The sequence below is a fragment of the Eurosta solidaginis genome, chromosome 1 (genome assembly GCF_040869045.1).
Source record: "Eurosta solidaginis isolate ZX-2024a chromosome 1, ASM4086904v1, whole genome shotgun sequence".
NCBI lineage: Eukaryota > Metazoa > Arthropoda > Insecta > Diptera > Tephritidae > Eurosta > Eurosta solidaginis.
In genome coordinates, this window is record NC_090319.1 from 202,962,306 (window position 1) to 202,990,047 (window position 27,742).

General features: G+C 36.9%; 1 protein-coding gene across 1 annotated transcript in view; it reads left to right on the forward strand.

Annotated features, from left to right (window-relative positions):
• The window catches only part of Kaz (Katazuke), a 273,874-nt gene that overhangs the window by 50,641 nt on the left and 195,491 nt on the right, over positions 1-27,742 (forward strand). The window contains exon 2 of the mRNA XM_067760097.1: positions 6,561-6,666. Coding sequence (XP_067616198.1) covers positions 6,561-6,666 — 106 coding nt within the window. The remainder of the gene's footprint in view (positions 1-6,560; positions 6,667-27,742) is intronic.

Below are 27,742 nucleotides of genomic sequence, written 5' to 3' on the forward strand. Positions count from 1 at the left end.
CACAGTAAACAGAAACAAAAACTAACAAAACAAACAGCGCAACTGAAATTCCTATTGGAATGTAGGAAATACGAAATAATACCCCAACACCTGACTGATTCAACCAAGAGGATATCCATACAAACAACATCACAACACATAATTCAACAAGTAGAGAAGGCAAAAAGACTATTACACAAAAAAATGCTAAATTTAGAAATCACACAAACATCAACATAAAATCAACTAGAGATCAAATAATCTGTGCTGAGCGACAACTACAACACAACCTTAATGTAAGTGATTTCTACTCTGTCACACATAATCAAACAATTCTAAGCCAGAGAATGGCAGACGAAATAAAAACAACACAAACATCCAAACTTGAGAAACTGAAGCAGAAACAACTACGAACTTTGGGCATAAGAGTGAACAGTGACTGGTTCATAAACTACATGAAAATACATTTTCCTGAAGAAGTCAAATGGCTTCTCTCCCTTGGGAAAAATTTACACTTCCTACAACAAACACCACATTCAAACCTTTAAAAATCATAGCAGAGATTGAGCAAGTGATACAGCAGTTTGAGAACGAGAGAGTTAAAGAAATGGAAAGATGCCGATTAAGCAACAGAATCTCACAATACAAACGGCAAATTAAACATAGCCCAACGGACAAATTTATACTGGAAACCTACAGCAAAGCAAAGGCTCTTCTAAGAAGACACAAAGATATCATCGTCACGGATTCAGACAAAGGCAACAAGACAGTTGTTATGTACAAGACAGATTACAAAGAGAAAATGGGCAAACTACTTGAGGATAAAAGCACATACAGAACGGCTAGAAACGACCCAACAGACACGCTACAGAAAGAAAACAACAACCTTATTAACGAACTTTACAAAGATAAGCTGATTAGTCTTAAAGACAAACATCACCTCACATGTACGGCAGCAAATGCACCACGATTATACGGTTTACCAAAAATTCATAAACCGAATTTACCCTTACGTCCCATAGCTTCATCAATGAACGTTCCATGTTATGGTCTTTCAAAGTTCGTTGGTAAAATACTAAACAATTTAATCTCAGAAGAATACAATGTAAAAAACTCGTTTAGACTAAAAGATAAATTGGAAAACATTGAAATATGTAGCGACGACATATTAGTATCCTTCGATGTAGTCTCCCTATTCACCAACATCCCCATATACTTAGCAATAAAGATAATAATGGACAAATTCCAACAACTACAATGTAACATACCAAAAAACAAATTTTTAAAATTACTGAATTTTTGCCTGAAAGATAATAATTATTTTATGTATGATGGGAAAATTTACACCCAAAGCTTTGGTATGCCCATGGGTAACCCTCTTTCACCGACAATAGCAGATATCATCATGGATGACTTACTAGACAACACTATTTTGGAATTGAAAAAACTACATAAAATAAATATCAAGTTCATAGTTAAGTACGTGGATGATATATTTTCTATTGTAAAACGAGATGACTTAGACATCATACTGAGAACTCTAAATCAGTACCACAATCGGCTACAGTTTACAACAGAAAAAGAGGTAAACTCAAAAATCCCCTTCTTAGATGTGCTCATTCACAGAACTGACAATAGGATTTTACTCAACTGGTACTCTAAATCAGTAACATCAGGAAGAATCATAAACTTCCTTTCTGCCCAACCTAAAAAATACAAAATAAACGCTGCAAAAAACATAATAAACAAAATATTCACATTGAGTCACAATCAGTTTTTAAATTCCAACAAGGAAAAAATTTACAAATTGCTTACTGACAACAACTACCCGAGCCAATTAGTGAAGACCCTAATAGAACAGAAATTAAAAGAGACTAACAAAAAGCAACATCATACAACAACCACACAAACACCTACCGAAACAAAACAATACCACAGCATCACCTACATACCAAAGTTCACAGAAAAAGTTCACGCAAACATAAGAGAACAAAAACGAAATATTTCTCTAGCATACAAATCCAACTGCACTCTCGCCACTATATTTACCAAGACAAAAAGCCCAGTAGAACCACACCAACAAAACAATGTAATCTACCAAGTACAATGCAAAGGTGGAGAAAACACACAATGCGACAAAATATACATAGGGACGACGAAAAGAAAATTGGGAGTTCGACTAGCAGAGCACGAAGCGGACATAAACAAAAAGAAAAGCGGCACGGCACTTGCTCAACATATTCTAACACATGGACACACCGCTGATTTACAAAATACAAAAATAATAGACACAGAGAGGAAAGAGAAAAAGCGGTACACACTAGAGAGTCTTCACATACTAAAAAATAGAGAGAAAACAGTAAATAGACGAGAAGATACTGATCAAATTGCGGCAGCATATCTATTATGCTTATGATTTGAAATTAGTTTTGACAAATATACCAAACATGCATGGTATTATATACTCCTATGAGTTTTGTGATATTTTATTTTAATTATTATTTCATGTGAGTTTCTTTTTTCCGCATTTAATGTTTGTGTCATGATTTAACATTGTTTATGTTCCAACTTGTTTTTACAAATTTGTCTTTGTTATTGTTATTGTTTTTAAATAAAGATGTCCAGCCCCTGAGGATGCCAAGGAGCTTGGCGAAACGTCGGGTTTATAAGTGAAGTTTAATCTTGCACTGTTCAAATATCTGACCATACAAGCCTATAATAATTCTGAATTTAATAAAATCAAATTGGTCAGCAAAAATCGATCACACAATAATTTTATATTTTAATCAAAACACTTGATACCTACATTTGTTTCACATTCGTACTGTATAACGAGGAGTATTAAACTGTTTCTTTTTTGTTAACAAGTGTCTGTATGCTTGCTCTGTGTTATCAATATCTGTTTTGTAGTTCATACGTATGTCCGTCGGTGTATTCACTATATGTAACATTTCCAATGTATATCTCTTTTTCCATTGTTTCTCTTTTTGGATAACTGAAGCGTCGTCGAAGTTTTGAGTATGCGCCTCTCTGGCACAGTGCGCCATGATTGCTGTTTTATGGTTATTTGTATGATTACAATTTTTAAAATCAGTTTTGTGTTGTGCAAATTGCGAATTGGTTTACTAATCGATTTGTGTGGCTGACTGGGGTAGGTAAAAATCCGTAATTTTAGTCGTTTGACCTTCTTTGTGGGTTTGTTGTTTTAGTGTGTTAATTGTTTTGTGTTTATTTGTTGTTGTGTGTTTGTCTGTTGTACCTGTGTGATTACTTTGTTTATTGTAAACAAGTTTGAAGGCTCGAATATTGTGTTTATCTGTTCGTTTATTATTCTACCGTCGAATGTTTTCTGTTTGTAGATTTCTATGTTTTCCAGTACGTTGAGACGTCGGCCCTTTGCATGTATGTGAAGAAACCTAACTGTTTTATTAATGTTTGCTGGGGAACATCCATTCTCGACCATGTGATTCGCTTCCCAAGGCCGTTGGTTCTATGTACCGGAGCGACTCGGGATTTTTCCCGACCAAGGACTGCCATTTCAGTGTAACCCCATTTAATTTGTTGCGTCCCTCACACAAATTGTCATCCTCCCAGCAGCTCCTTGCAGCGGGGCTGCTCCATATCGAACCCAATCCGGGTCCGTTTCCTGACCCCGGTCCTGAGAAATGGTTTTGCTGCATCTGCCGGAAAAGAATCTTTTTAGGACAGTCATACTCTTGTCAGTGTGTCTTGTGTAAGGGATGGTTGCATCGGACAGGTTGTTCTGGGCTAGACCCCAAAACCAGACGTCCACGTACCTTCTATAAATCTTTTGTGGCTCCTTGCTGTTCGCGCCCTAGGACGTCCCGTAGTCTGCGCCTCAAATAGAAGAAACGACGTTCTGCACTATAAACGGAGACGCCCCCACACGTATGGTAGAAAGCTGTCACAGTTCGCCGGATATTTCAATCGTGAGCGCAGAACTCGTAAACTGCGTCAACTGGCAGCCGATGGTAACTTTGGCATCCGACCAACTGCCTATACTTATTTCGTTCGAGCGTCCCGCCGACTTCATTGTCGCAGAAAAACGCACTTTCATTAACTTTAAAAAAGGAAAGTGGGACGAATACAAATCCTATACAGACAACCGCTTTGCTGCCCTCCCTATCCCAACAGATGCCCGCCAAGGGGAGCGTGCTTTCCGCAAGGTCATTGAATCCGCCTCGGCTCGTTTCATTCCCGCCGGTAGAATTCCCGAAATTCGGCCCCACTTCCCGGCAGAAGCCGCAAGTTTAGCGAGAGAACGTGACCTTATAAGACAGCTCGATCCCGGCGACCCCCAAAATAAGGGACATAAACCAACGCATCAGATTGCTTTTGGATGAACACAAGCGGTCGAAATGGGAGGAGCACCTAAGCGGATGTAACCTCTCTGCCGGTGTAGGTAAAATTTGGTCCATTGTGAAGTCCCTATCGAATCCGTCTAGGCACAATGACAAAGTTACCATCGCCTTTGGCGACAAAGTGCTGTCGGATGCGAAAAAATGCGCGAGCGCTTTCTGCCGACAATACATAATGCATTTTACGGTCGACAAAAATAGACGGAGGGCCAACAGACGCGCACGTAAACATAAGTTCAGCGCGTCACCAATTACCATCACCGCCAAAGAGGTTGAGGATGCCATCGGTCATGCTAAACCACCCAAAGCAGTGGGCCCAGACGGCATAGCCATGCCGATGCTTAAAAGCCTAGGGAAAGAGGGTTTCAAATATTTAGCACATGTCTTCAACCTGTCTCTTTCCACCTTTGTCATACTCGAAAAATGGAAAATGGCCAAGGTGGTCCCGCTACTAAAGCCTGGGAAACCAGCTAACATAGGAGAGTCATATCGACCGATATCTCTCCTATCGCCAGTAGCCAAGATGCTTGAAGCCATTTTGCTCCCCCACTTCAAAGCAAATTTGCAGCTAGCCTGTTATCAGCTTGGCTTTAGAAAACTCCATAGCACCACCACCGCGCTAAATGCCATTAGCACCCAGATAAATTTTGGTCTAAATCAGAAGCCCCACCATAGAACAGTACTCGTAGCGCTTGACCTATCAAAAGCTTTTGATACGGCCAACCATGGCACGTTCCTGCAAGACTTGGAAGGGTCTACCCTTCCCCCATGTCTTAAAAGGTGGACCGCAAATTATCTGTGTGGTCGGCAGGCATCGGTGTAATTGAGAAACGAAATATCAAAGCCAAGAATAACAACAACCATGTGATTCGCGAAGTTACGTACAGATGTTGATATTCCCAGCAAAAATTTGAAACTTATATAAGGTTTATTTCAAATGGTCAAAAGGTTTATGGCAATAGTTGTATGGCGTGTTCCTCATAATGCTCCTTATATTTCTGTACTTATGTCATCAGACATAAAGTTTATCTGGAAGATAACGTTTTGTATAAGACTTGCAGCCCTTATAAAATAACGCTTACATAAGAATTTATTATAAGTCATTAGGTAGAGTGTTACAGTCATGTATGCTTTAAGTTTAGAGAACATTTTTTTTTAGAGATAATGTTTATTTTGTAACATAAGTAAGCCTAAAATAAGTGAAACCAGTATTCCTTAATGCTTACAATCATATATGCCAGTTTTTGCTGAGTTTCCTCGCAACCTTGCATGTACACGTATTCAAGTGTTTGCTACAATGCTATCTATGGTAAGTAAAAAAAGTACAAGTAAAGCATTACTAACTACTCGGGTATACTTCATTACCCGGGTAAAATGATCACTTTAATTAAAGTTCTACATACATTACGCGGTGTAATGGCAACTTAAGTTCAATCAGAAAACATTTCACCACATCAAACATACATCAGCTGATGTCGCTCACACGGGCTAAATGCGTGAGTGTCTCGGCCATTATATTTTTGGATTTAACACCGACCGCAACAAAGAAAATTAAAAGTAATAAAAATACCAATTTAAAATAAAAATTAAGAACAGTATATTTCTTCTTTGTGCCGGCTGTACTTTTCGAGTATCTTCATATTTACTGCGATGCAGCTCACTGCAGCAATAAAAAGTATTTTGCGGGTAATTACATCAAATTTAATACCACGTATATTCCACAGGGGGTAAAATCATCAGCTCTTAAAATTCTACAATGAAATACTAAACGATGTTAAATCTAGTAATATAAGGGATTTAAAACACAAATTGTACAATTATTGAAAAACACTGCCATTATGGTACAGGATGGGCAAACTTCCGAATCTCCAATAAAACTGCATACATTCCGAGTACTCTGCGCTGGAAGCTCTCCCTCGTCTGCAATAAGCAGTCGATGCTCACAATGAAACACATGACTCAATGAAATGAGTGCATCGCCGTTCAGATGTTGCCTTTGCACTTTCAATATGTGAAAAGCGATATCAGATACCACTGGCACAATCCTTGCATTACTTTCTTTGGGATGTCTGGATGCATATTAATAACTATGATTATAATTATATGTTAATTACTATTAAAAAGCATAAGCTAGGCGTAGTACAAGCTGCAATGAATAAAAAACAAATAAAATAATAAATATGCATCTTTCTTCTCTTCCAGATTCGAATGGATCGCATTGTAATAGAACACATGCTGAGAATGGGGTATTATGAAGCCGCAGAATGCTTGGCAGGAAAATCTGATATCCGGTGCCTAACTAATCTGGGTAATACCTATCTCTTTATCTATATCTTTAATTTATTTAGGTTAGGAACTTACCGGAATTTATTTGACGACCAAACGGAAGAACCTAAATCAAGTGCCAAGACTTATGTTATAGAATACTCCTTTCTCTTGGCAAATACTAGACGTTTTTAGGACCTAGCACAATTGCTGCCTCGAGACCTGAAAACTCTGCCGCCCCCAATAGCTGGAGCCTTGACTTGGCGACCGCAGGGCACGAACGCAGAACGTGCTCAACTGTTTCTCCAGCTCGCACTTCCTACATCTGCTGTTGCTGACGAGGCCCAACTTTTAAGCATGTGGCGCCAGTATGCCCATTGTCAGCCTTAAGTCTTCTCTTCAGAGACATGAGCCACTTTGTTAGTGTAATAACGTAGGATTTGCCCATGATCTTAGAAATTTTGCACCGGTGGGCGGAGGATCTATATATTCGTAATTAAAAAAAATGTAAGGCGCGATAACCTCCGAAGAGATTTTAGGCCGATCTTCTCTTCCAATTTGCGTCGTACCTCCTTTAAATTTTTCCTACAAATTGGCGGGAGGCATCTGTAAAGCAGATGAGTTTTTACTGAGAGCTTTTCATAGCAGAAATACACTCGGAGTGCTTGCCAAACACTGCCGAGGGGCGACCCCGCTAAGAGAAATTTTCTAAAATTTTGATGTTGCTTTGCTCGAGGCGTGAACCCAGGATCTTCCGTGTGGTAGGCGGAGCACGCTAACATCACACCACGGCAGCCGCTCGTAATTAACTTAACAATATTTTGGCGCGGTACACCTCCTGCGTGCCATGCAGTACGCTATATAACTTATTCAAACATATTTTTAAAACATTTGCTGTACAACCTAATCCACTCAAGATTTTTTTAGATAATATACCATTGAAGAAGAAACGATATTACAATCCACCTATAAAAATTATTTTCGTAGTATGGAGTTGAACATTAAAGCCTTTTGAAGCTATGTTCTAGTGTACCCAGCCCCGACCAGAGGGGAGGGGGAATGGGGGGAATCCCCCGGGCCCGGGGCTTCTCAGGGGGCCCGCGATTTAGAAGTACTAAGACATTTTTTTTTTAATTCAGGAGAGTCTTTAGTTGTTCCATGTTCAAATTTTAAGCCGAATTTCAAAAGCAACGAATATTGATCATGATGTTTTGCCTGGGCCTTCGAGCAGTTAGGAGACAATAAAAAATTAAACAAAAATGTATGTTTGCATGAATCCGAAATCCTAAAGTTTTCGTGGTGACACTGATGAAGGTTCATCTTCAAAAAGTCTTCCAACAATACCACCAAGTCTGTATCAAAGCTCATATTATTTAAACGACTTCGATATCGGTACCGTGAATAATGAGTTTTTGCGATCTGAAGAAGTCAACGAAATAATTCATCGAGGTTCTGTTATTTTTCCACGTGATTTTCATGACGAGGCATTTCCTACCTCGTTGTTAAACAGGATCTTGCCAAATGGAGAGAAAGTGGAGCGTGACTGGTTAGTGTGGAGTGCCAGCAATGCTTTTTATTGTCTACCATGGCGTCTTTTAAGCACCAAAACTTTAAATCGCCAGTTCACTATCTTTCCCCAGACATTCAGAACGAGTTTATAGAAATTTGTGCAAAGCACGTGAGGGAAACTATATTAGAAAGACAAGAAAGCCAACTATTTTGCTATTATCGTTGATGCTATGCCTGATGCTAGTCACGTTGACTACGTTTATTTTGCGCTAACGCCATTTCAATTCGAAAGCAACAAATTTTACAATTCAAGAACGGTTTTTGGCTTTCGTGAATTGTAACCAAAAAACTGGTCAGAAAATCGCTGATCTAATTTGCCATACTCTAGGTAAACACGAAATCCCATTAAAAGATTGTCGTGCAAAAGGGTACAATAACTGCGCCAATATGAAAGAAGCTTACAGCGGAGTACTACGTCACATTCTCGACAAAAACTCGAATTCTGATTACTTGCCTTGTGCAACCCACAGTCTCAATTTATGTGGTGTTGATGCTGCAGAATGTTGTACGGCTGCAATTACTTTCTTCGGAGTTGTACAAAAATATTTTACTATTTTCAGCAGCACACCACAACGATGGGACATCCTCAAAAAAATGTACCGAGCTCTCTTCATAGTCTTTAAGACAAAAGTCAAATTTGACTGCGCGAGAATACGGAGATGTTACCGGCATTCTCAAGTACATCAACAAGTTCGAATGTATCTTGCTGTCTTCAATTTGGGTCAAAATACTGACTACCATTAATGAAAGAAACGTGGTCCTCCGAGGTAGAGACGCAAACATAGATGTTGAGATCCGACATCTAGAAGCGTTATTAGCTGATTTGAGGTTGATCAGGAACCAATGGGAAACAATTATAAACGAATGCAATACAGTTGCTATTCAATTGAACATCTCGCCAAAGTTTCCGGACATTCGAAAGAGAAAACCCAAAAGACGTTCTGAAGATAATTTAAATGAGATGATTACGGATGATTCAGAGTCTGATTTTAAAAACAATACATTCCTGGTGCTCGCTGATTCGGTAATCACTGGCATTACTCAACGATTTGCAGCTATGAGAAATTTGAGCAAGACGTTTTCCTTTTTGTGGCAATTTGAAGACATGGATGAAACTACGGTTCGGGTGAACGCAGCAAAATTTGTCGAAAAATACAAGTCGGACATTTGTCAAAGCTTAGAATTCGAAATAATTCACTTGAAACACATTTACGAAGCAAATTTTGATAAAGGTCTGTCTCCATTGGAATTGCTAAATGCATCTACATATGTTCAAAATCTGTATACAATTTTCCCCAACATTTTTGTTACTTTACGTACTATACCTGTCACTGTAGCTAGTACAGAACGTTCCTTCAGCGTCCTTTCAAGAATCAAAAACTTGTATAGATCGTATTCATCTCAAGAGCGAGTTTCAGAACTTGCCACGCCTTGTGTTGAATCCGTTTTGGCAAGACAGTTAAATTGTTATATTATTATAAAAAATTTTGCACCGAAAAAAGCAAGAAAAGCCACTCTTTGATATCCGAACCGTCTATATTGAATAATTAAAATTTATAATCATCATTAAATTTACCAGAAATGTATTAAAATGTTACCAAATAGCTAGAAAAGATTATTTGAGACAATATAAGGCTGATGAAAGAGAATTTTATTTCTACGTTACAATAAAATAGTATAAATAGTAAATATTCTGTGTTATTTTATTTTCAGCTCTTAGTCCAAAAATCATTTAGTAGATGTGGCAAAATTTTTTTTGATGTAATCTATCAATAATGATTAATGAATGAGACGTCATTAATGCTTCAATTACTAGAGCCTTAATTGCGTTCAATAGAATTTATAAATTTTGTGAGATAGATTTTTCTTGTTCGAAAGATGGCTTTCTGAGTATTTTAAATACTTTTTATAAGTAAGGTAATTTATACTAATTATTGTTAACTACTTTACACCTGTATAATTAGCCTATAAGATTCGTTTTTAATTGGCTTAAATAAATAAATAAATTGAAATTAATCAAATGTATTAGTGGGTTTTTATAGGGGCCCGTAAATTGTTTAGTCCCGGGCCCGGATTTTCTCTCTACGGCCCTGAGTGTACCCAGAGCAGTATTTCTGAATGGTAAATGTTCTAATACTCCAATCGAGACCGTTAATCTGATCGCTGAGTTTTTTATGTCAATGTGTGTAATTGCTGACAACTGTTCCTCAGAACTTTCATCCAAAGTTTTTTCATACGTTAACTTTGGAAGCCTGTATCTGTTCTATTCCGTATAACTCTTCGGATGAACTTTTGAGCGCTATACTTTCCCTTGAGCCCTCTTCGCAATCAGACATTGATGGACCGGCAGCTCTGTTATTTTCTGTTAACATTTTTATAAATAAATGTGTATAAATTTGTAAATATATATTTCTTCTGTACGTGTGTTAGTGACTGAAATTCTTCCAAACGACTAGACCGATTTTGATGTATGTTTATATGTGTGTTCAAGGGGGTTCGTAGATGCTTTAGATTCACAATTAGGTCAGTTTTTCGTCTGTTCTTTCCGGGGAGTGAACCGGGAGCCCATCTATTACAAAAAAAAAACCTATGGTGACATGTCCTTGAAGTTTGTGAAATGTACTAAAAAAAAACAACATTTTTCCTGAAAATGAGGAAAATACATATATGTAATACTCCTATATTGCTACAAAAGGCTAGATACATTCCCAAACATCAGAGTGCCGATATATTGATATATTGCTGTTTGAACGTTTTTTTTTTGTATTCAATAATGGAATGTACCTAAATTAAAATTTTTTCTTGTCACACTTATGCTGCTACAATCAGAAAAATTGTATAGGCTGTCTTGTTTTGATGTCGAATTCAAAACACATTGCGAGCATTTTGTATTAGCAATATACTAGGAGTATTACATATTTTGGAAAATAGCTATTAAAATGAGAAAAAATGGGATTGGTTTCGCGCCTTAGAAATCTTTCCCTCTATCTAGACAAGTAATTTTCTTAAAAATTAAGTTTTTTTCTTTTGTTTTAGGAATAAATTTCTTATGTATATAAATTTGAATAAAAAAAATTATTGGTGCAACTTACATGGCAGTGGATTTCGAGTCGAGTTCCTGTTGTTGTTGTGTTAACAGTGCTTCGCCCCATTCAATGGGAAATACCACTCACAAGTTGTCATCAAAGTTCTCTAACATTCCTTCGTGAATCGTGAACGTGTGAGGTTGGGATGGGCAGAGCGTGCTTGGGAAGAAAGAAGATGACCTTTTATGAAACAGTTTTAAATTTAGTACTCTTTTGTATCAAAGCACTAAGTGAATTTTTTTTTACATTTTTCATGAAAATATTAATGCAAGTTTATGACAGGCTCTCCGAATATACTTCAAGTTTGCCATACTACACATGAATTCAAGAACATTAGGTAAAATAAGCCTTTGAAGAGGGGATAGTGATATATCTTTAAGTGGCCGGCCTTGCATACTTTATGCAAACTCCGTGCTGCATTTGCTAGGTCTGTTGAGCTCTTCTCTCAGAAACTTTTTATATAAAAACCAGAGATGATTCGCTTAGTTTGTGTTCCGAAGGGCAAAATCAATTACAAGAAGAATAAACAGCGCACTGTATGGACAATTTTATGAAAACCACACCCCTGCCCTAATGCTGTCGGTTAATTTAAATAGTAGAGTTAGCTGGTCGTAGAATAAGCAGCTATTTTGCCGAAATAGCTTTTGCTATCTCGGACGTTTTTGAGTTATTACAGAGTACAAGAAAGTTGGGATAATACCCGGCTATCCAATTACCCGGTAACCAGGGTATTACCAAAATTACTCAGGCAGTCGGTTTCAATACGATCATGGCAGTTTGCTATGTCGGACGGAGCATCGAATCGTGTGACTGATACATCATATGGGGAACGTCTCACTGCCCCATCTGAGATTCACCCCGAAGCACGATTTAAACATAGCAAACGTTTTTATAACCCATTAAATTTTGGTTTTTGTCACCAATCCTGGTACCTCTCGCTCCGTATTAGGACTGTAGACGTGGTTACATAACTCTTCCGCATCGTCTCCTGATGGGAAATGTGTGTTAAGTAGCGCCTCAAAGGACTCTTCACTACTGTGTGACCATTCCCCTTTGCCCTTTTCATCGGGATCCGGGGGTAGTTCTTTACAAAATTAATCTACGCACTACCGACAAAGAATATTGCATTTTACAACCGCTTGCAATGCACATACAAGCGCTACCTCTGCCACTATATCACACCACTTTCTACTTTAACGTGAGGGGTAGCAAAGGTGTACCTGGCCAAATAAAAATATAGCCTCTAGGACGATATCGTACCCAATGATTTCGCAATTCAATTTTGCAAGATTTGAAATATCGGCAAGGCGATAGTTTCGTCTTCCGACCATGCTGCGACAGGCTGAAAAAGAAGTACTTTCGGAGAAGACGCATTAGAAGGGGGAAAACAAAAAAAAAACACCTGGAAAAGAAATGCAAATGACCCAAATTAGTGCCCATATTGCCGTTTACAACTCAACTTAGTTGGGTTGTAATTAAAACAACTCAACTTTAAAACAACTCAACTCCTGTTTGGTATTACGAATTACAACTTGTTTCAGTTGAAGTTGAATTGAGTTGCCAACTTCAGAAAGTGACGATTTGACAGATAAATGAACAGCTGATCAATTTTTGGCGGAAATTTAAGCATTTGCAAAAGTGATTTTGTTACTACAGGATATTATATGATATGAAATCTATTTTATAATGGCGAAAATGTTGGCGATTGATATGACGCGAATACGGAAAACATTCGCATGATCATTCCAATCACTTGGAACTACCAAGCACCAAGTAAGAAAATGTTTAACTGGCAAATGATGAGCTTCAAATGAAATTATTTTGCAGATTTGAAAGGAAGCATTTTGCTCATTACTAAACAAAAGTAAGGAGCATTTCCGCAAATGCTTTCGAGGGAAGGCTGTACCCCTATTTTAAAATTATGCGCCACACTCAGATTTCATGCTGATTGCAGCTATAAAAACTACTGTGGAAATGATTTTGATGTTGGACTGGTCTTAGATATTAATGAGGAGCATATTTGTGGAATTGGATTAAAAACCAAAGAGCAAAAATTGTATTTTACTCTAAAACAGGATTCCCAGGAGTAGTGATTAGTATCAATGGGACTCACGCTCGCATAATTTCACCTATTTTGGCTGCATCCGAACTGCGGCCAGCCTCGTCCAACTTCGGAATGTCGCTCCATACAGTAAAAAAGTTATTCAATGTAATCCTTCGTTTAAACCAGGGATGCACCTTAACGTTAAGCTAATCGTTTATCAAAAAATTTCCACCGTTTCCGTTGAAACACTTCGAAATATTATCGATAAAGAAATTATCAAGATAAATTGTATCTCGTTTTTAACCGAAACGAAAAGCTTTCGTTAACGTTAAAAACGTTAACGAAAACGTGATACTTTATGTTTGAATTGTGCTGGCAATGCTATAGCCATGGTGAAGCCGTAAGGTGGCAACAACGAGCGCACATACACACACAAACTCTATGTAATTTGTTTGTGTAATTCGTTGGTGGTAATGTCAAAAATACTCTGAGAAATGTTCGTACTGTCAAAATTCATGAGAAAAGTTGCAATCAGCTTGGATAATGCTTTCACCTTTAATGACTCCGCCATCAATCAGCTTTGCCAGCATAGTTTGAAATTAATAATCAACATAAACGATTTGATTTCGTTTTGATATGGCAGAAAACGAAACGAAATCATTTCGTTAATTTGACGATCTTAACGTTAATAAACGAAACGAAATGACTTCGTTTCGTTTATTAACGTTGATTATCGTAACGAAATGATATCGTTTCGTTGGTTAAGCATGCCTGGTTTAAACGTTGTTTTTTCTATAAATGTGTACAAAATTGTTGATTATTGTTTGATTAAAAAAGGTTTAACTACCGGCTTTCAATTTTTTGTTTTTATTCGGTAACATTTTATGAGACCGTGCACCATCTAACTCTTATCAAAGGTGGTATCAAAAGACTCGTTTCGATCTCCGTTTTTAGGATTCGAAAGCGGAAATTAAAAATTTTATTTCTGTCGAAAAATATTTACAAAACTCACAAAATGGCCCGAGAGGTCCGAAATATGAGGCTCGTTCCACAGTTTTTTTGCACAGAACATCTTTCTGTGTTGGCGACCTTTGGCCGCGATTTGTAAAAATAACGCTGGGTGGATCCAACTCCTCGGGGGTCGAAAAGTGTCTTTTCATACCAACTTTGAAAATTTTTGTTAAAAATTAAATGGTGAACCGTCTTGTAATACGTTACCTTTTTTCGAAACAACTGCAAAATTGTATGAGATAACTGCTAGTGATCAATTGTAAGATTTTGACGTCTTTGACAACTACACCAACACAAGGTTGTAAACGGTAATGCCACAAAAAGTTGTTAGACTAGACAACTCAACCGACATTTTTTTTGACAGGTTGAATTGTAATCTGTAATACCAAATTGCGAAATTTCAACCCAACCAGAGTTGAGTTGTAAACGGTAATAGGGGCATAGGATAATCATTTAAATATGTATTATAATTATTATTTTAAACAAAGTACCTTCATTCTGTATCCAAAATGTTCAAATTTCTATAATTTTGTTAAATAAACAAAATTATTTTAATAAAATTGTCACAACTTCGAATCATATAAAAGTCAACACATAATAGAATTAGAGAAAATAATATTCCAGGAAAATGTATTTGTGTGGTTTTTACTCGATTTTTCCTCTGAATGAAAAAGTAGTTTCGAAAAGAGGCAAATAGAATTTCATAGTGGGAGTTCAAGATGGCGGATTAGAAAGAGAAGCTGCCAACGTCAGTCACCTTGTAATTACATCATGGATAATTATTATGTTCAATTAATACGTTTTTTTGTTATGTATGAGTTAATCGGGGATTGTCCGTATTGCTTTTTTAAATGTATGAATTTTTAATTTTATAATTTATTTAATAATTTTGGAAAAATTTAAACAACGTGACATCAGGACGGACAAAGCGACAGCTGTTTCGATTATACCTTGTAAATCTCTTCAAAGCCTTTTCTCCCGGGAGTGGGATTCGAGCCCGCACTCCTACGATAGTTGAAATGGTTACAAACGCATTCAGCTACGTCATGCCTTAGTTGTTGTAAAGTTTTTCCCAATTGCCTTCTTCTGCATATATTAATCTTCTACACATCACATACTTCGTATGTAGTATTGTATTGAAGTTATGTATGTTTGTAAGGCGGTTTCAGAGAAACAATACCAAGTTTGTTCCCAATGTTTTGAAATATAGATAGTATATGTAAACAGTTGGTTTACAGTAGGCTCATTCCATTTCACGACACCCGGTCCGCGCAGGACATGATTTTTGATTTCGATGAAATTTTAATATGTTAATCTTTGGTCAAAATAATGAAACAATTGTTGTTTTTTTTGCATCAAAAAATTGTTTTTCGGATTGATCGGCAATTGAATTCGACAAAATGCAATCGATATTTTATTCACCTATTTCCTCAACTTTCAATAACTTTGTCAAAAATTAACCGATTCTCAATTGTTTTTGTTTCAAATTTAGAAAAATTAAAAAATAACAATAATTATCATTAAAAAAAAAAATTTTGTTCTGGCCTTGAGCTCGAATCGAACCTTGAATCATTTATCAATATGCCGATAAAAACAAAAACAATTGTTAATAAACCATGAGCATTTGGGAATGTCAAACAAAGTAATTGACAATAAACAAATCCAGCATTATCAGTGATTTGCAACAGATAGCACAACACTGAATAAATATAGTTGGTAAAAAGGAATAGAAGTAGCAATTTGCCAGTCAGACAAACCACAGCTGTATAGCTAAATGGTTAGCGCAGCGTGCATAAAGCGTACTGATGATGAAGGCTTGTCACGCTTCGAAATGGATCTATCTGCGCAGCTATGGCAGGTTGTCTGAAAAATTTTCTACTTACTATTCCAAAAACAAAATACAATTTTTCAAATTTAGAAAAATTAAAAAATAACAATAATTATCATTAGAAAAAAATTATTGTTCTGGCCTTGAGCTCGAAACGAACCTTGAATCATTAACCGATTCTCTTGATTTTTTCTTTGAAATGTTCGTTATTACATTTACTTTCATATAAATTTATAAACAATAGCATATAGTTTAATACAAACATTTTTTTAGTATTTAGTAAAAATTTATGACTTCAAAAATTATTTTCTCCAAAAAGGTTATCTTTTTTTGTTCAAACTTTTTCTATATCGAGTGAACAGTTCATATTTCAACTTGGCCAAATGCCAATTAGCCAAAACTCGTTGTTTCGAGATATGAATTTTTGAATATTAAACATTTTGTCCCCCATATATTGATGCAATGCATAACAGCATTCAATTGCTTTGTCAAAAATTAACCGATTCTCATGTATTTTATTTTAGTATTTAGTAAAAATTTATGACCTTTTTCAAAAATTAATATTTCAAAAAAAAGTAATTTTTTTTTTCGCTTAAACTTTTTCTATATAACTTTTTCTATATCCAGTTTGTATTTCAACTTGGGTAAGTATCTATTGGCCAAACATTCATATCTTATCATTTTTCCGAATTACAGTGATTTTGTAACAGGACATGGCAAAGCCTCTTGTGACGGTATTGGTGGTTCAGTGAAATATTTTGCATTTTCTGAAAAATAACAACAAATGAATGTTTTCAATAATAAATGTGATATTTTTATTAATTTTAAGCATTTGGCATTGATCGCCCTTTATGCTGATATGTATTGCATCAATATATGGCGAATAAAGAGGTATAATATTCAAAAACTCACATTCCGAAAACGAGTTTTGGCTAATAGATATTTACCCAAGTTGAAATATAAACTTTTCACTCGATATAGAAAAAGTTTAAACGAAAAAAAAATTTTGTTTAATATTCAAAAATTCATATCTCGAAAAAAAACGAGTTTTGGCTAATAGGCATTTGGCCAAGTTTAAATATGAACTGTTCACTCGATATAGAAAAAGTTTAAACCAAAAACAGATAACCTTTTTTGAGAAATTAATTTTTGAAAAAAGTCATAAATTTTTACTAAATACTAAAAAAAAATTTTGTTTTAAACTATACGCTATTGTTTATAAATTTATATAAAAGTAAATGTAATAACGAACATTTCAAAGAAAAAAAATTTGTGTGGCAAAAAAAAACACGTGTTTCATTATTTTGACCAAAGAACAACACCGTGGTCACCGTGTTGTGATGGTAGCGTGCTCCGCCTACCACACCGTATCCCCTGGGTTCACACCCCGGGCAAGCAACATCAAAATTTTAGAAATAAAGTATTTCAATTAGAAGACAATTTTTCTAAGCGGGGTCGCCCCTCGGCAGTGTTTGGCAAGCGCTCCGGGTGTATTTCTGCCATGAAAAGCTCTCAGTGAAAACTCATCTGCCTTGCAGATGCCGTTCGGAGTCGGCATAAAACATGTAGGTCCCGTCTGGCAATTTGTAGGGAAAATCAAGAGGAGCACGACGCAAATTGGAAGAGAAGCTCGGCCTTAGATCTCTTCGAAGGTTAACGCGCCTTACATTTATTTTTTTATTTTATAAAAACAACATTAAAATTTCATCGAAATCAAAAATCATGTCCTGCGCGGACCGGGTGTCTTGAAATGGAATGAGCCAGTGTGTAGTAATGCTTTTTCAAAATACGTTCGCATGATCACATGCCTCCGGTGCTTACTCCAATCCTTAAGAAAAACGATCACGCAAACCACAGGCCAGCATACTCTGGTCCTGCAAAAGACTGATGCCCACAACACATTTATACAGGAATATTTTATGAACAATATAAATATCCGAATTGTTTTCCTGTTGCCAACGAAAAAAATATATATTGTTCATAATAATCACTATGCAACGTAAAAAATAAACGTTGACGTATAATTGTTATACAAATAAAGTACTTGTATTTCGTTTCGCAATGTTTTGAATTCGGGAGACGTTCTCAATTTGAAAATTTAAAATAATGATTAAATTTTGTCTTTGCTTTTAACTTAATTAAAATTCAAAAGAAAGCAAACAATGTATTATTACTTATTAATCCGAATTGAATAGTAAAAATGCTTACTTAATTTTTGTAATAATTGATTTAAACTGAATTACCTACACGAGGGTGAGATCAACTATAATTCTATCCCATCAATAAATATTGATATGATATACATAAGACCGGGTTGGTCCCCATACACAAAAAAAAAGGTGTGAAAGACCGCTCACAAATTTGAAGGGTATGTTGCGAGGGTTTACAGAAAATTTTTTTAATTAATAATTTTTTATTTTTTATCTTTCGAAACAGCCGCAGTTGTTTTTCGTTCTGTGACTTGGTTATTTCGAGATGTGAAGTCGGTTTCACTTGATTAGGCCACTAATATGTTTTTTTATTGTTTTTTTTTATTCGCAGATACTCAATAACTTGTCATAAGAGTCAGGTTGATTAGTAGCATTAAAAAGCCTATAACTTCTGAATTTATTGACTAAGGGAAATGGTTCAAAAGCAACAATGTCATGAATTTGGAAATAGTCTGGTAAAACAAAAAGGAAACCTTAGGACGGTAAAACCCTATTAAGTGACCTAATCAAGTGAAAACGAAATTAGAAGTAAATATGCAGATATCCAAGCCCAAAATAATGATATTTTAAAAATTAACAAAAAAAAGTTTCGAAACCCTCCCACCATAAACTTCACATTTAGGGGCGGACTTTGCCACCCGGTCTAATATAAATGTTCCAATGATAATAAAATAATGAAATGATATCCATACAGAAAATTTTGTAAGGAATACATTTGTTATGCTAAAGCAAACAATAAATATTAATATAAGGAAAACCTCTGTAATTAATTGTTAAATATATACATTGAAAAGTCCTAGTGCCTTACAGTACTTTTGAAAAAAAAAAATTGTAATAACAAAGTTATATTTACACATGGACCTACATACATTTTTACATGTACATATGTAAAGACTTACATATATAAACTATCATCACATAAAACTTTCTGGAACAAAATTCGATCATATCATACTAGCAGTCGTGCCGTACAGACGTGTTTGTTATCGCTCTGCAAACTTTAGTTTATTTTTTCTGGTTTTCTGTTTTCTCTGCCAATATTGGTGCAATGGATAGTTTCTATGCTAAGTGTGATAAGAGTTTTGGCCGAAGTGATTGTGCCGTGCGGTGGCTTTTGTAAAAAATTCTTCCATCGTACATGCTGTGAAGGCAACATTTCTACATACGATGTAGAATTGCTAAGTACGAACCGGCATCTCAGTTACTTCTGCACTGAATGCTTAAATTCCTATGACAAGATTTGTAAGGCATATGACACCGCCTTGGCGTCACACAAAGTTGGCCTAGAATCTGCCTTGCTTGCAACTGATGTGAAATTTAAGCTTTTGATTGAACAAATTACTTGCTTACTTAATTGGCGCTTAATCGTCTAAACGGTTATGGCCATCCAACAAGGCGCGCCAGTTGCTCCTTCGCTCCGCCAACCGGCGCCAATTGGTCACACCAAGGGAGTTTAAATCGTTTTCCACCTGGTCCTTCCAACGGAGTGGGGGCCGCCCTCTACCTCTGCTTCCATAGGCGGGTTCCGATAGAAACACTTTCTTGGCAGGAGCATCATCTTTAATTCGCATAACATGGCCTAGCCAGCGCAGCCGCTGCGTTTTAATTCGCTGGACTATGTTGATGTCTGCGTATAGTTCGTACAGCTCATCATTAAATCTTCTTCGGTATTCGCCATCGCCAACGCGTAGAGGTCCATAAATCTTTCGAAGAACTTTTCTCTCGAACACTCCCAAAGCCGCTTCATCTGCTGATGTCATGATCCATGCTTCTGCCCCATATAGCAGGACGGGTACGATAAGTGACTTGTAGAGTATGATTTTCGTTCGCCGAGAGAGCACTTTACTTTTCAATTGCCTACCTAGTCCAAAGTAGCATTTATTGGCAAGATTGATTCTTCGCTGGATTTCAGTGCTGATGTTGTTGCTAGTGTTGATGCTGGTTCCCAAATAAACGAAGTCTTTTACTATTTCGAAATTATGGCTACCAACAGTAGCGTGGTTGCCAAGGCGCGTATGCGCTGACTCTTTGCTCGATGACATCAGGTACTTCGTTTTGTCCTCATTCACCATCAAACCCATCTTTACCGCTTCTTTTTCCAGTTTGGAGTAAGCAGAACTAACAGCGCGGGTGTTTAGGCCGATAATATCAATGTCATCAGCATATGCCAGTAATTGCACGCTTTTATAGTATATTGTTCCAGTGCGGTTAAGTTCTGCAGGTAGTATAATTTTCTTCAGCATCAAATTAAAGAAATCGAACAAATTGCAGAAATAAAAAATGCTATTAACACTCATGTTAAATCAAAAGCGAATTCTAACAAAAACAACGAAGACTGTGTGGACGTGACGACAGATGGTATCAACAAAACATCAAGTGTTATCAGCTCTCTCAAGGCTGCGAGAACATTGCGCGGTGATATTAATAGTTGCGCGCTTACACATGCTGTGTCGTTGTCGCCGTCTCTTGTTCTCCCCGTTCAACAGTGTATGCAATGCCATTTTTTCGACCGATCACCTGTTTTTGCAAGTGTTAATACTGTTGTAAATAACAGTGGGCCATCGTCTACATTGCTTTCTACTGCTAACTCTGATAATAAAAATAATAATATCCCTTACGTCCAACAGCTCGAGGCTCCAGTTGTAACTGTTAATAAATTTACCGTAGCTAATGCCAATGCTGCCGATACTGCTAATAACATTGCTGCTAACTTTAATGCTAAGGACATTGCCAAAAAAACTGCAAATGCCCCCGCTTACAAAACACAAAGCCGCTGTTAAAGTCAACACGAAGCTAAACCTAATACTGAGAACACGAACTCTATTAACTATGCCACTCCAACTGCCAATGGAAATACCATTTCTGCTATTAACACCACTAACGCTGCTGCTAATACTGATGATGACGGAGCTGGTAAGAAACCTAAAAAAAACATAACACCCAAAAAGCTGCACTTTAAAGTTACCTGTATCGTCTTCAAAAGCTGGATCTGGCATTCGTGGAGAGAGCCCTGATGCCCCTAGGACTGTGACTGCAGTGCCGCCTCGTATATCAATTTTTGTCTCAAGGCTGCACGCTTCGCTGACGGAAAATGATATTAAAAATTTAATTTTTTCTAAACTTAATCTTACATCTGTTCATACTGATGTCTTTAAAATTAACTTTAAATCCGAGAGAGATATATCCTCTTTTAAAATATCGGTTCCTGGTGCTTTTATCGATACAATCTTGGCTCAATCTCTTTGGCCTGAACATTCTGTTGTACATTTATACACGAAAAGATCAAAAAACTTAATTGCCAATACCTCAACGGTGCCCCAAACGTGAATATAGACTTGCTCAGCTTAACTATAAATTATCAAAACGTTCGTGGTTTACGCTCGAAATTAAGTACTGTTTTTCTTAATAGTTTCACTTTTACAGCTCAAGTGATCATTTATTGAGACCTGGCTAAAGCCTGATAATTTTAATTCTGAGCTTTTTTGCAATAAATATGTAGTTTATCGGTGTGATCGTACTTCCAGAGCAGGTGGTGTCCTTATTGCCGTGGAATCGAGTATATCATCGGAGTTGTTGTCGTACGGTAACTCGTCCGATATAGAATTTGTAGCCGTGAAGATTTCACTGCGTAGCCTCTTTTTATTTATTTGTTGTTGTTATATACCGCCTCGGTCGGATATGCATGTTTATAACAGCCATAGTTTAGCTATTCAGAGCTTGCATTCTCAATTGCGTGATAATGATCGACTTTTTGTTCTTGGTGATTTTAATTTAAAATGGATTAATTCTAGCGAGTCGATATTCTTGACCCACCGTTCATCATGATTTTGTTCATTTATTGCTTGATATGTCTCTCCTACAGATAAACAATGTGGTAAACAACAAGTTGTTGGGTTTAGTCCTGGTTGGCGAAACGAAGGGTATTTCCATAAGTCGGGTTTCTCCATTATCTCTTCCTGAGGATCCTCATCACCCTACGCTTCATCCTTCAGATGCCTGCTAAAGCTAGAAGAATAACTCGTATTCTCTCAAGGTCCTTTCATAAGACCAATTTCACTTTGCTAAATGAAACTTCTCATGACTGGTATGAGTTTTATGCGTGTAATGACATCGAGTCTGCAACGTCTATGTTCTACAGATCGCTCAACAGCTTCTTTACACACTGTGTTCCTGTTCACTGGGCTAGCGTTAAACCTAATAAGCCACCTTGGCTCTCAGGGAATCTTGTGAAACTAAAAAACATTAAATGTAGACTTTATAAGCGTTTAGGAGATCTGGGGCATCTTTTTTTAAATTTTGCGTGACATTCGTCAGCATCAATATCGAAATTGACACAACAACTAAACCATTCCCCTTGGTGTTTTAACTTTTTGCTGATCAACATAACTTTGTTTATGGGACCAGACGTTCATTTATTTTATTATATTATACTTAACATGAATATTAGCACAGTATTCGTTAATATTTTACTTCAATATGAAGAAATAGGGTCGTATTAAGGTGGCAGACACACTATAGCAAACAACAATATTATATATTAAATAATTTATACCTCATTTATTGGCAATTTATTACCGCAAGAAAAATTTATAGCTGCGTCCGGTTCCGAGAAAAGTGAGTGTGCTAGGTTAAGACTCAAGCCAGCAAACACTTCGTGAAAATACGACGTACAGCTTCGGAACAACTTGAATAGTTTATATTACATTTATTGGCAATTTATTACCACAAAAAAATTTATAGCTGGATCCGGTTCCGAGAAAAGTGAGTGTCTTCTAGCATAAGACCCAAGCCAGCAGACACTTCGTGAAAACACGACGTACAGCTTCCGAACGACTTGAATAGTTTATATTACATTTATTGGCAATTTATTATCACAAAAAAAAATTATAGCTGCGTCCAGTTCCGAGAAAAGTGAGTGTCTGCTAGCTTAAGACCCAAGCCAGTAGACGCTTCGTGAAAACACTACGTACAGCTTCCGAACGACTTGAATAGTTTATATTACATTTATTGGTAATTTATTATAAAAAAAAAATATATATATATATAGCTGCATCCGGTTCCGAGAAAAATGAGTGTCTGCTAGCTTAAGAATCAAGCCAGCAGAACTTCGTGAAAACACGGAGTACAGCTTCCGAACGACTTGAATGTTTTATATTACATTTATTGGCAATTTATTACCACACAAAAAATATTTAGCTGCATCCGGTTCCGAGAAAAGTGAGTGTCTACTAGCTTAAGACTCAAGCCAGCAGACACTTCGTGAAAACACGACGTACAGCTTCCGAAGGACTTCAAAAGTTTATATTACATTTATTGGCAATTTATTACCACAAAAAAAATTTAAGCTGAGTCCGGTTCCAAGACAAGTGAGTGTCTGCTAGCTTTAGACTCAAGCCAGCAGACACTTCGTGAAAACACGACTTACAGCTTCCGAAAGACTTCAATAGTTTATATTACATTTATTGGCAACATATTACTACAAAAAAATTTATAGCTGTGTCCGGTTCCAAGACAAGTGAGTGTCTGCTAGCTTAAGACTCAAGCCAGCAGACACTTAGTGAAAGCACGACGTACAGCTTCCGAGCGACTTGAATAGTTTATATTTCAATTATTGGCAATTTATTACCACAAAAAAAAATTATAGATGCGTCCGGTTCCGATAAAAGTGAGTGTCTGTTAGCTTAAGACTCAAGCCAGCAGACACTTCGTGAAAACACGACTTACAGCTTCCGAACGACTTGAATAGTTTATATTACATTTATTGGCAATTTATTACAACAAAATAAAAAAAATTATAGCTGTGTCCGGTTCGGAGAAAAGTGAGTGTCTGCAAGCTTAAGACTGGAACCAGCAGACACTTCGTGAAAACACGACGTACAGCTTCCGAACGACTTGAATAGTCTATATTACATTTACGCCCCGATTCTGAGCGTTACCGGTAAAATAGTACCCAGAACATTATGTAACCGAATATCGTTACCAGCTCTTTTATCCGCGATTCTGGCCCAAGTGGTAACGCTGTCATCACCGAAAAACTCACCAGTGGCTGTGGACCGCTTTCACGGTTGTCACTTTCGTCCATTTGGACCAAAAATGGTCTTGGTCCGCTGGTCCCTTTTCTTCAATTTTGATCCTTTTTAGGCAGTAGCCAAGATTGGTACGTTTCTTTCTTTTTCACTCAGGTAAAAATTCACAATATTGCCCAAAAATTCGCCACACATTAAGCCCCCATATAATTTTGAATTTACTTCAATGGAACTCTCACCATAAAAAATTGCCTCAGTCCATAAAATGTACCACAACAATAACATTTCACCTCGGATATAATTTATGCCAGGCATTAAAAAGAAAAGTGTTGGCAAACACATTGTCGTTAATTGTTGATGAAATAACCGACTAATCAAAAAAACTCTCGTTTTATAATAATATTAATAACGGCTAGATATTTCGATCGGCTATATAACACTATGTAAAATATATGAAAATAAAAATTGCTTCTCGCCTAGCATAGCTTATAGCGAGCACTCTGCCGTGAGCCTAACACTTTCAAAACTTATACAAAGAAATTCTATGCATTACTTCTCGTTTGGCACGTTGATATTTAAATCTTTCTCACCCAGCTCAATGAGGTCAATGAATTCCAGGACTATTGTGGTGTTAAGCCACGCAAGGTCATTGAAAACTAAGTATCTTGGCATAAGAAATATTTTAACTCGAAGATAGAGGGAAGCAAATGCAAAAGAGATTTGATTTCGGAAGAAATGTTTTGTATAAAATTATTCCCGTAGGTGCTAGCAGTGAGGCCTGGGATCAAAACTCACACTTACTGAATCTAGGCTCTGATATGAAGTTTAAACGTTAAGGGAAAAAGTAAGCATCTATAAAAATAGCACTAACAAAATTGCTTAGTTCCATTTATGATTTACTGAGTTTTCCACATACATTGTTCGGCAACACCAGAACGCAAATTTTGAACCGTTTCTTACTAAAACCTAATTATAGTTTATATTACATTTATTGGCAATTTATTACAACAAAACAAAAAAAATTATAGCTGTGTCCGGTTCGGAGAAAAGTGAGTGTCTGCAAGCTTAAGACTCGAGCCAGCAGACACTTCGTGAAAACACGACGTACAGCTTCCGAACGACTTGAATAGTCTATATTACATTTACGCCCCGATTCTGAGCGTTACCGGTAAAATAGTACCCAGAACATTATGTAACCGAATATCGTTACCAGCTCTTTTATCCGCGATTCTGGCCCAAGTGGTAACGCTGTCATCACCGAAAAACTCACCAGTGGCTGTGGAGAAATGTGAAAGGTAGTATTCTTCGCTTTCACGGTTGTCACTTTCGTCCATTTGGACCAAAAATGGTCTTGGTCCGCTGGTCCCTTTTCTTCAATTTTGATCCTTTTTAGGCAGTAGCCAAGATTGGTACGTTTCTTTCTTTTTCACTCAGGTAAAAATTCACAATATTGCCCAAAAATTCGCCACACATTAAGCCCCCATATAATTTTGAATTTACTTCAATGGAACTCTCACCATAAAAAATTGCCTCAGTCCATAAAATGTACCACAACAATAACATTTCACCTAGGATATAATTTATGCCAGGCATTAAAAAGAAAAGTGTTGGCAAACACATTGTCGTTAATTGTTGATGAAATAACCGACTAATCAAAAAAACTCTCGTTTTATAATAATATTAATAACGGCTAGATATTTCGATCGGCTATATAACACTATGTAAAATATATGAAAATAAAAATTGCTTCTCGCCTAGCATAGCTTATAGCGAGCACTCTGCCGTGAGCCTAACACTTTCAAAACTTACACGAAGAAATTCTATGCATTACTTCTCGTTTGGCACGTTGATATTTAAATCTTTCTCACCCAGCTCAATGAGGTCAATGAATTCCAGGACTATTGTGGTGTTAAGCCACGCAAGGTCATTGAAAACTAAGTATCTTGGCATAAGAAATATTTTAACTCGAAGATAGAGGGAAGCAAATGCAAAAGAGATTTGATTTCGGAAGAAATGTTTTGTATAAAATTATTCCCGTAGGTGCTAGCAGTGAGGCCTGGGATCAAAACTCACACTTACTGAATCTAGGCTCTGATATGAAGTTTAAACGTTAAGGGAAAAAGTAAGCATCTATAAAAATAGCACTAACAAAATTGCTTAGTTCCATTTATAATTTACTGAGTTTTCCACATACATTGTTCGGCAACACCAGAACGCAAATTTTGAACCGTTTCTTACTAAAACCTAATTGCACTATACATTTTATTTCATTGCAATCAACAATATAATGCTAGTACCAAGAGCTTTGTGACCAAAACTAGGTTCACAACGTTTGGTTGGTGAAAGACAAAGACTTATGCTATGTCAAAATATAGTACCATTTTTGGTTGCATGCACATATATTTGTTTGTTTAGCTTGAATTAAAGGAAAGTCTTCACTATGTTTAGTATAATTTTATATGGAACTAATGAAATAAAACAAATATTTGGTCCTTTTTTTCGATGAATTTTGGTCCCAAATGAAAACATGGTGTGGTAACCGTGTTCGCTTTACCGAAAATGTCTCACTTGTAGATACGAGGTTAACGAATAAACGGGACGATGTGTATATGCATATTATGCATCATAAGTTTCTACATAGGTATATTGTACAGAGGAGAAAGACGATGAGGTGAAAGACACTTTTTATGAACAATTAGAACGCACATACGAGCGCTGCCCCCGTCATGATATAAAAGTCGTGCTTGGCGACTTTAACGCCAGGGTGGGCAAAGAAGGTGTTTTTGGCCCTACAGTCGGAAAGTTCAGCCTACACAATGAAACTTCTCCTAACGGACAGAGGCTGATTGACTTTGCCGGTGCTCGAAACATGGTCATATCCAGCACGAGGTTCATGCATAAAAAGATACATCAAGCTACATGGCTGTGTCCTGATCGAAATACTCGCAATCAGATCGATCACGTTGTGATAGACGGACGGCATGCCTCCAGTGTTTTAGATGTGCGCACGTTCCGAGGACCTAACATCGACTCGGACCATTATCTCGTTGCAGTCAAAATACGCACCCGCCTCAACGCGGCTAAAACCAAGGAACAAAAAACAAGGAAAGCTAGACGTCGAAAAGCTTCAATCACAATAGACTGCCAATGATTTCGCAACTCGACTCCCACACCTGCTCTCTGAGAGCACAACTCATCCTGAAGGAATACAGGAGCTGTGAGCATATCTCCAAAGCACTTCGTACTGCCGCCGAGGAAAAAATTGGTTACCGGCGGCCACGGAAACACAACTGGTACGATGAAGAATGCCGCGTTGCAACCGAAAGAAAAGACGCTGCCTACAGG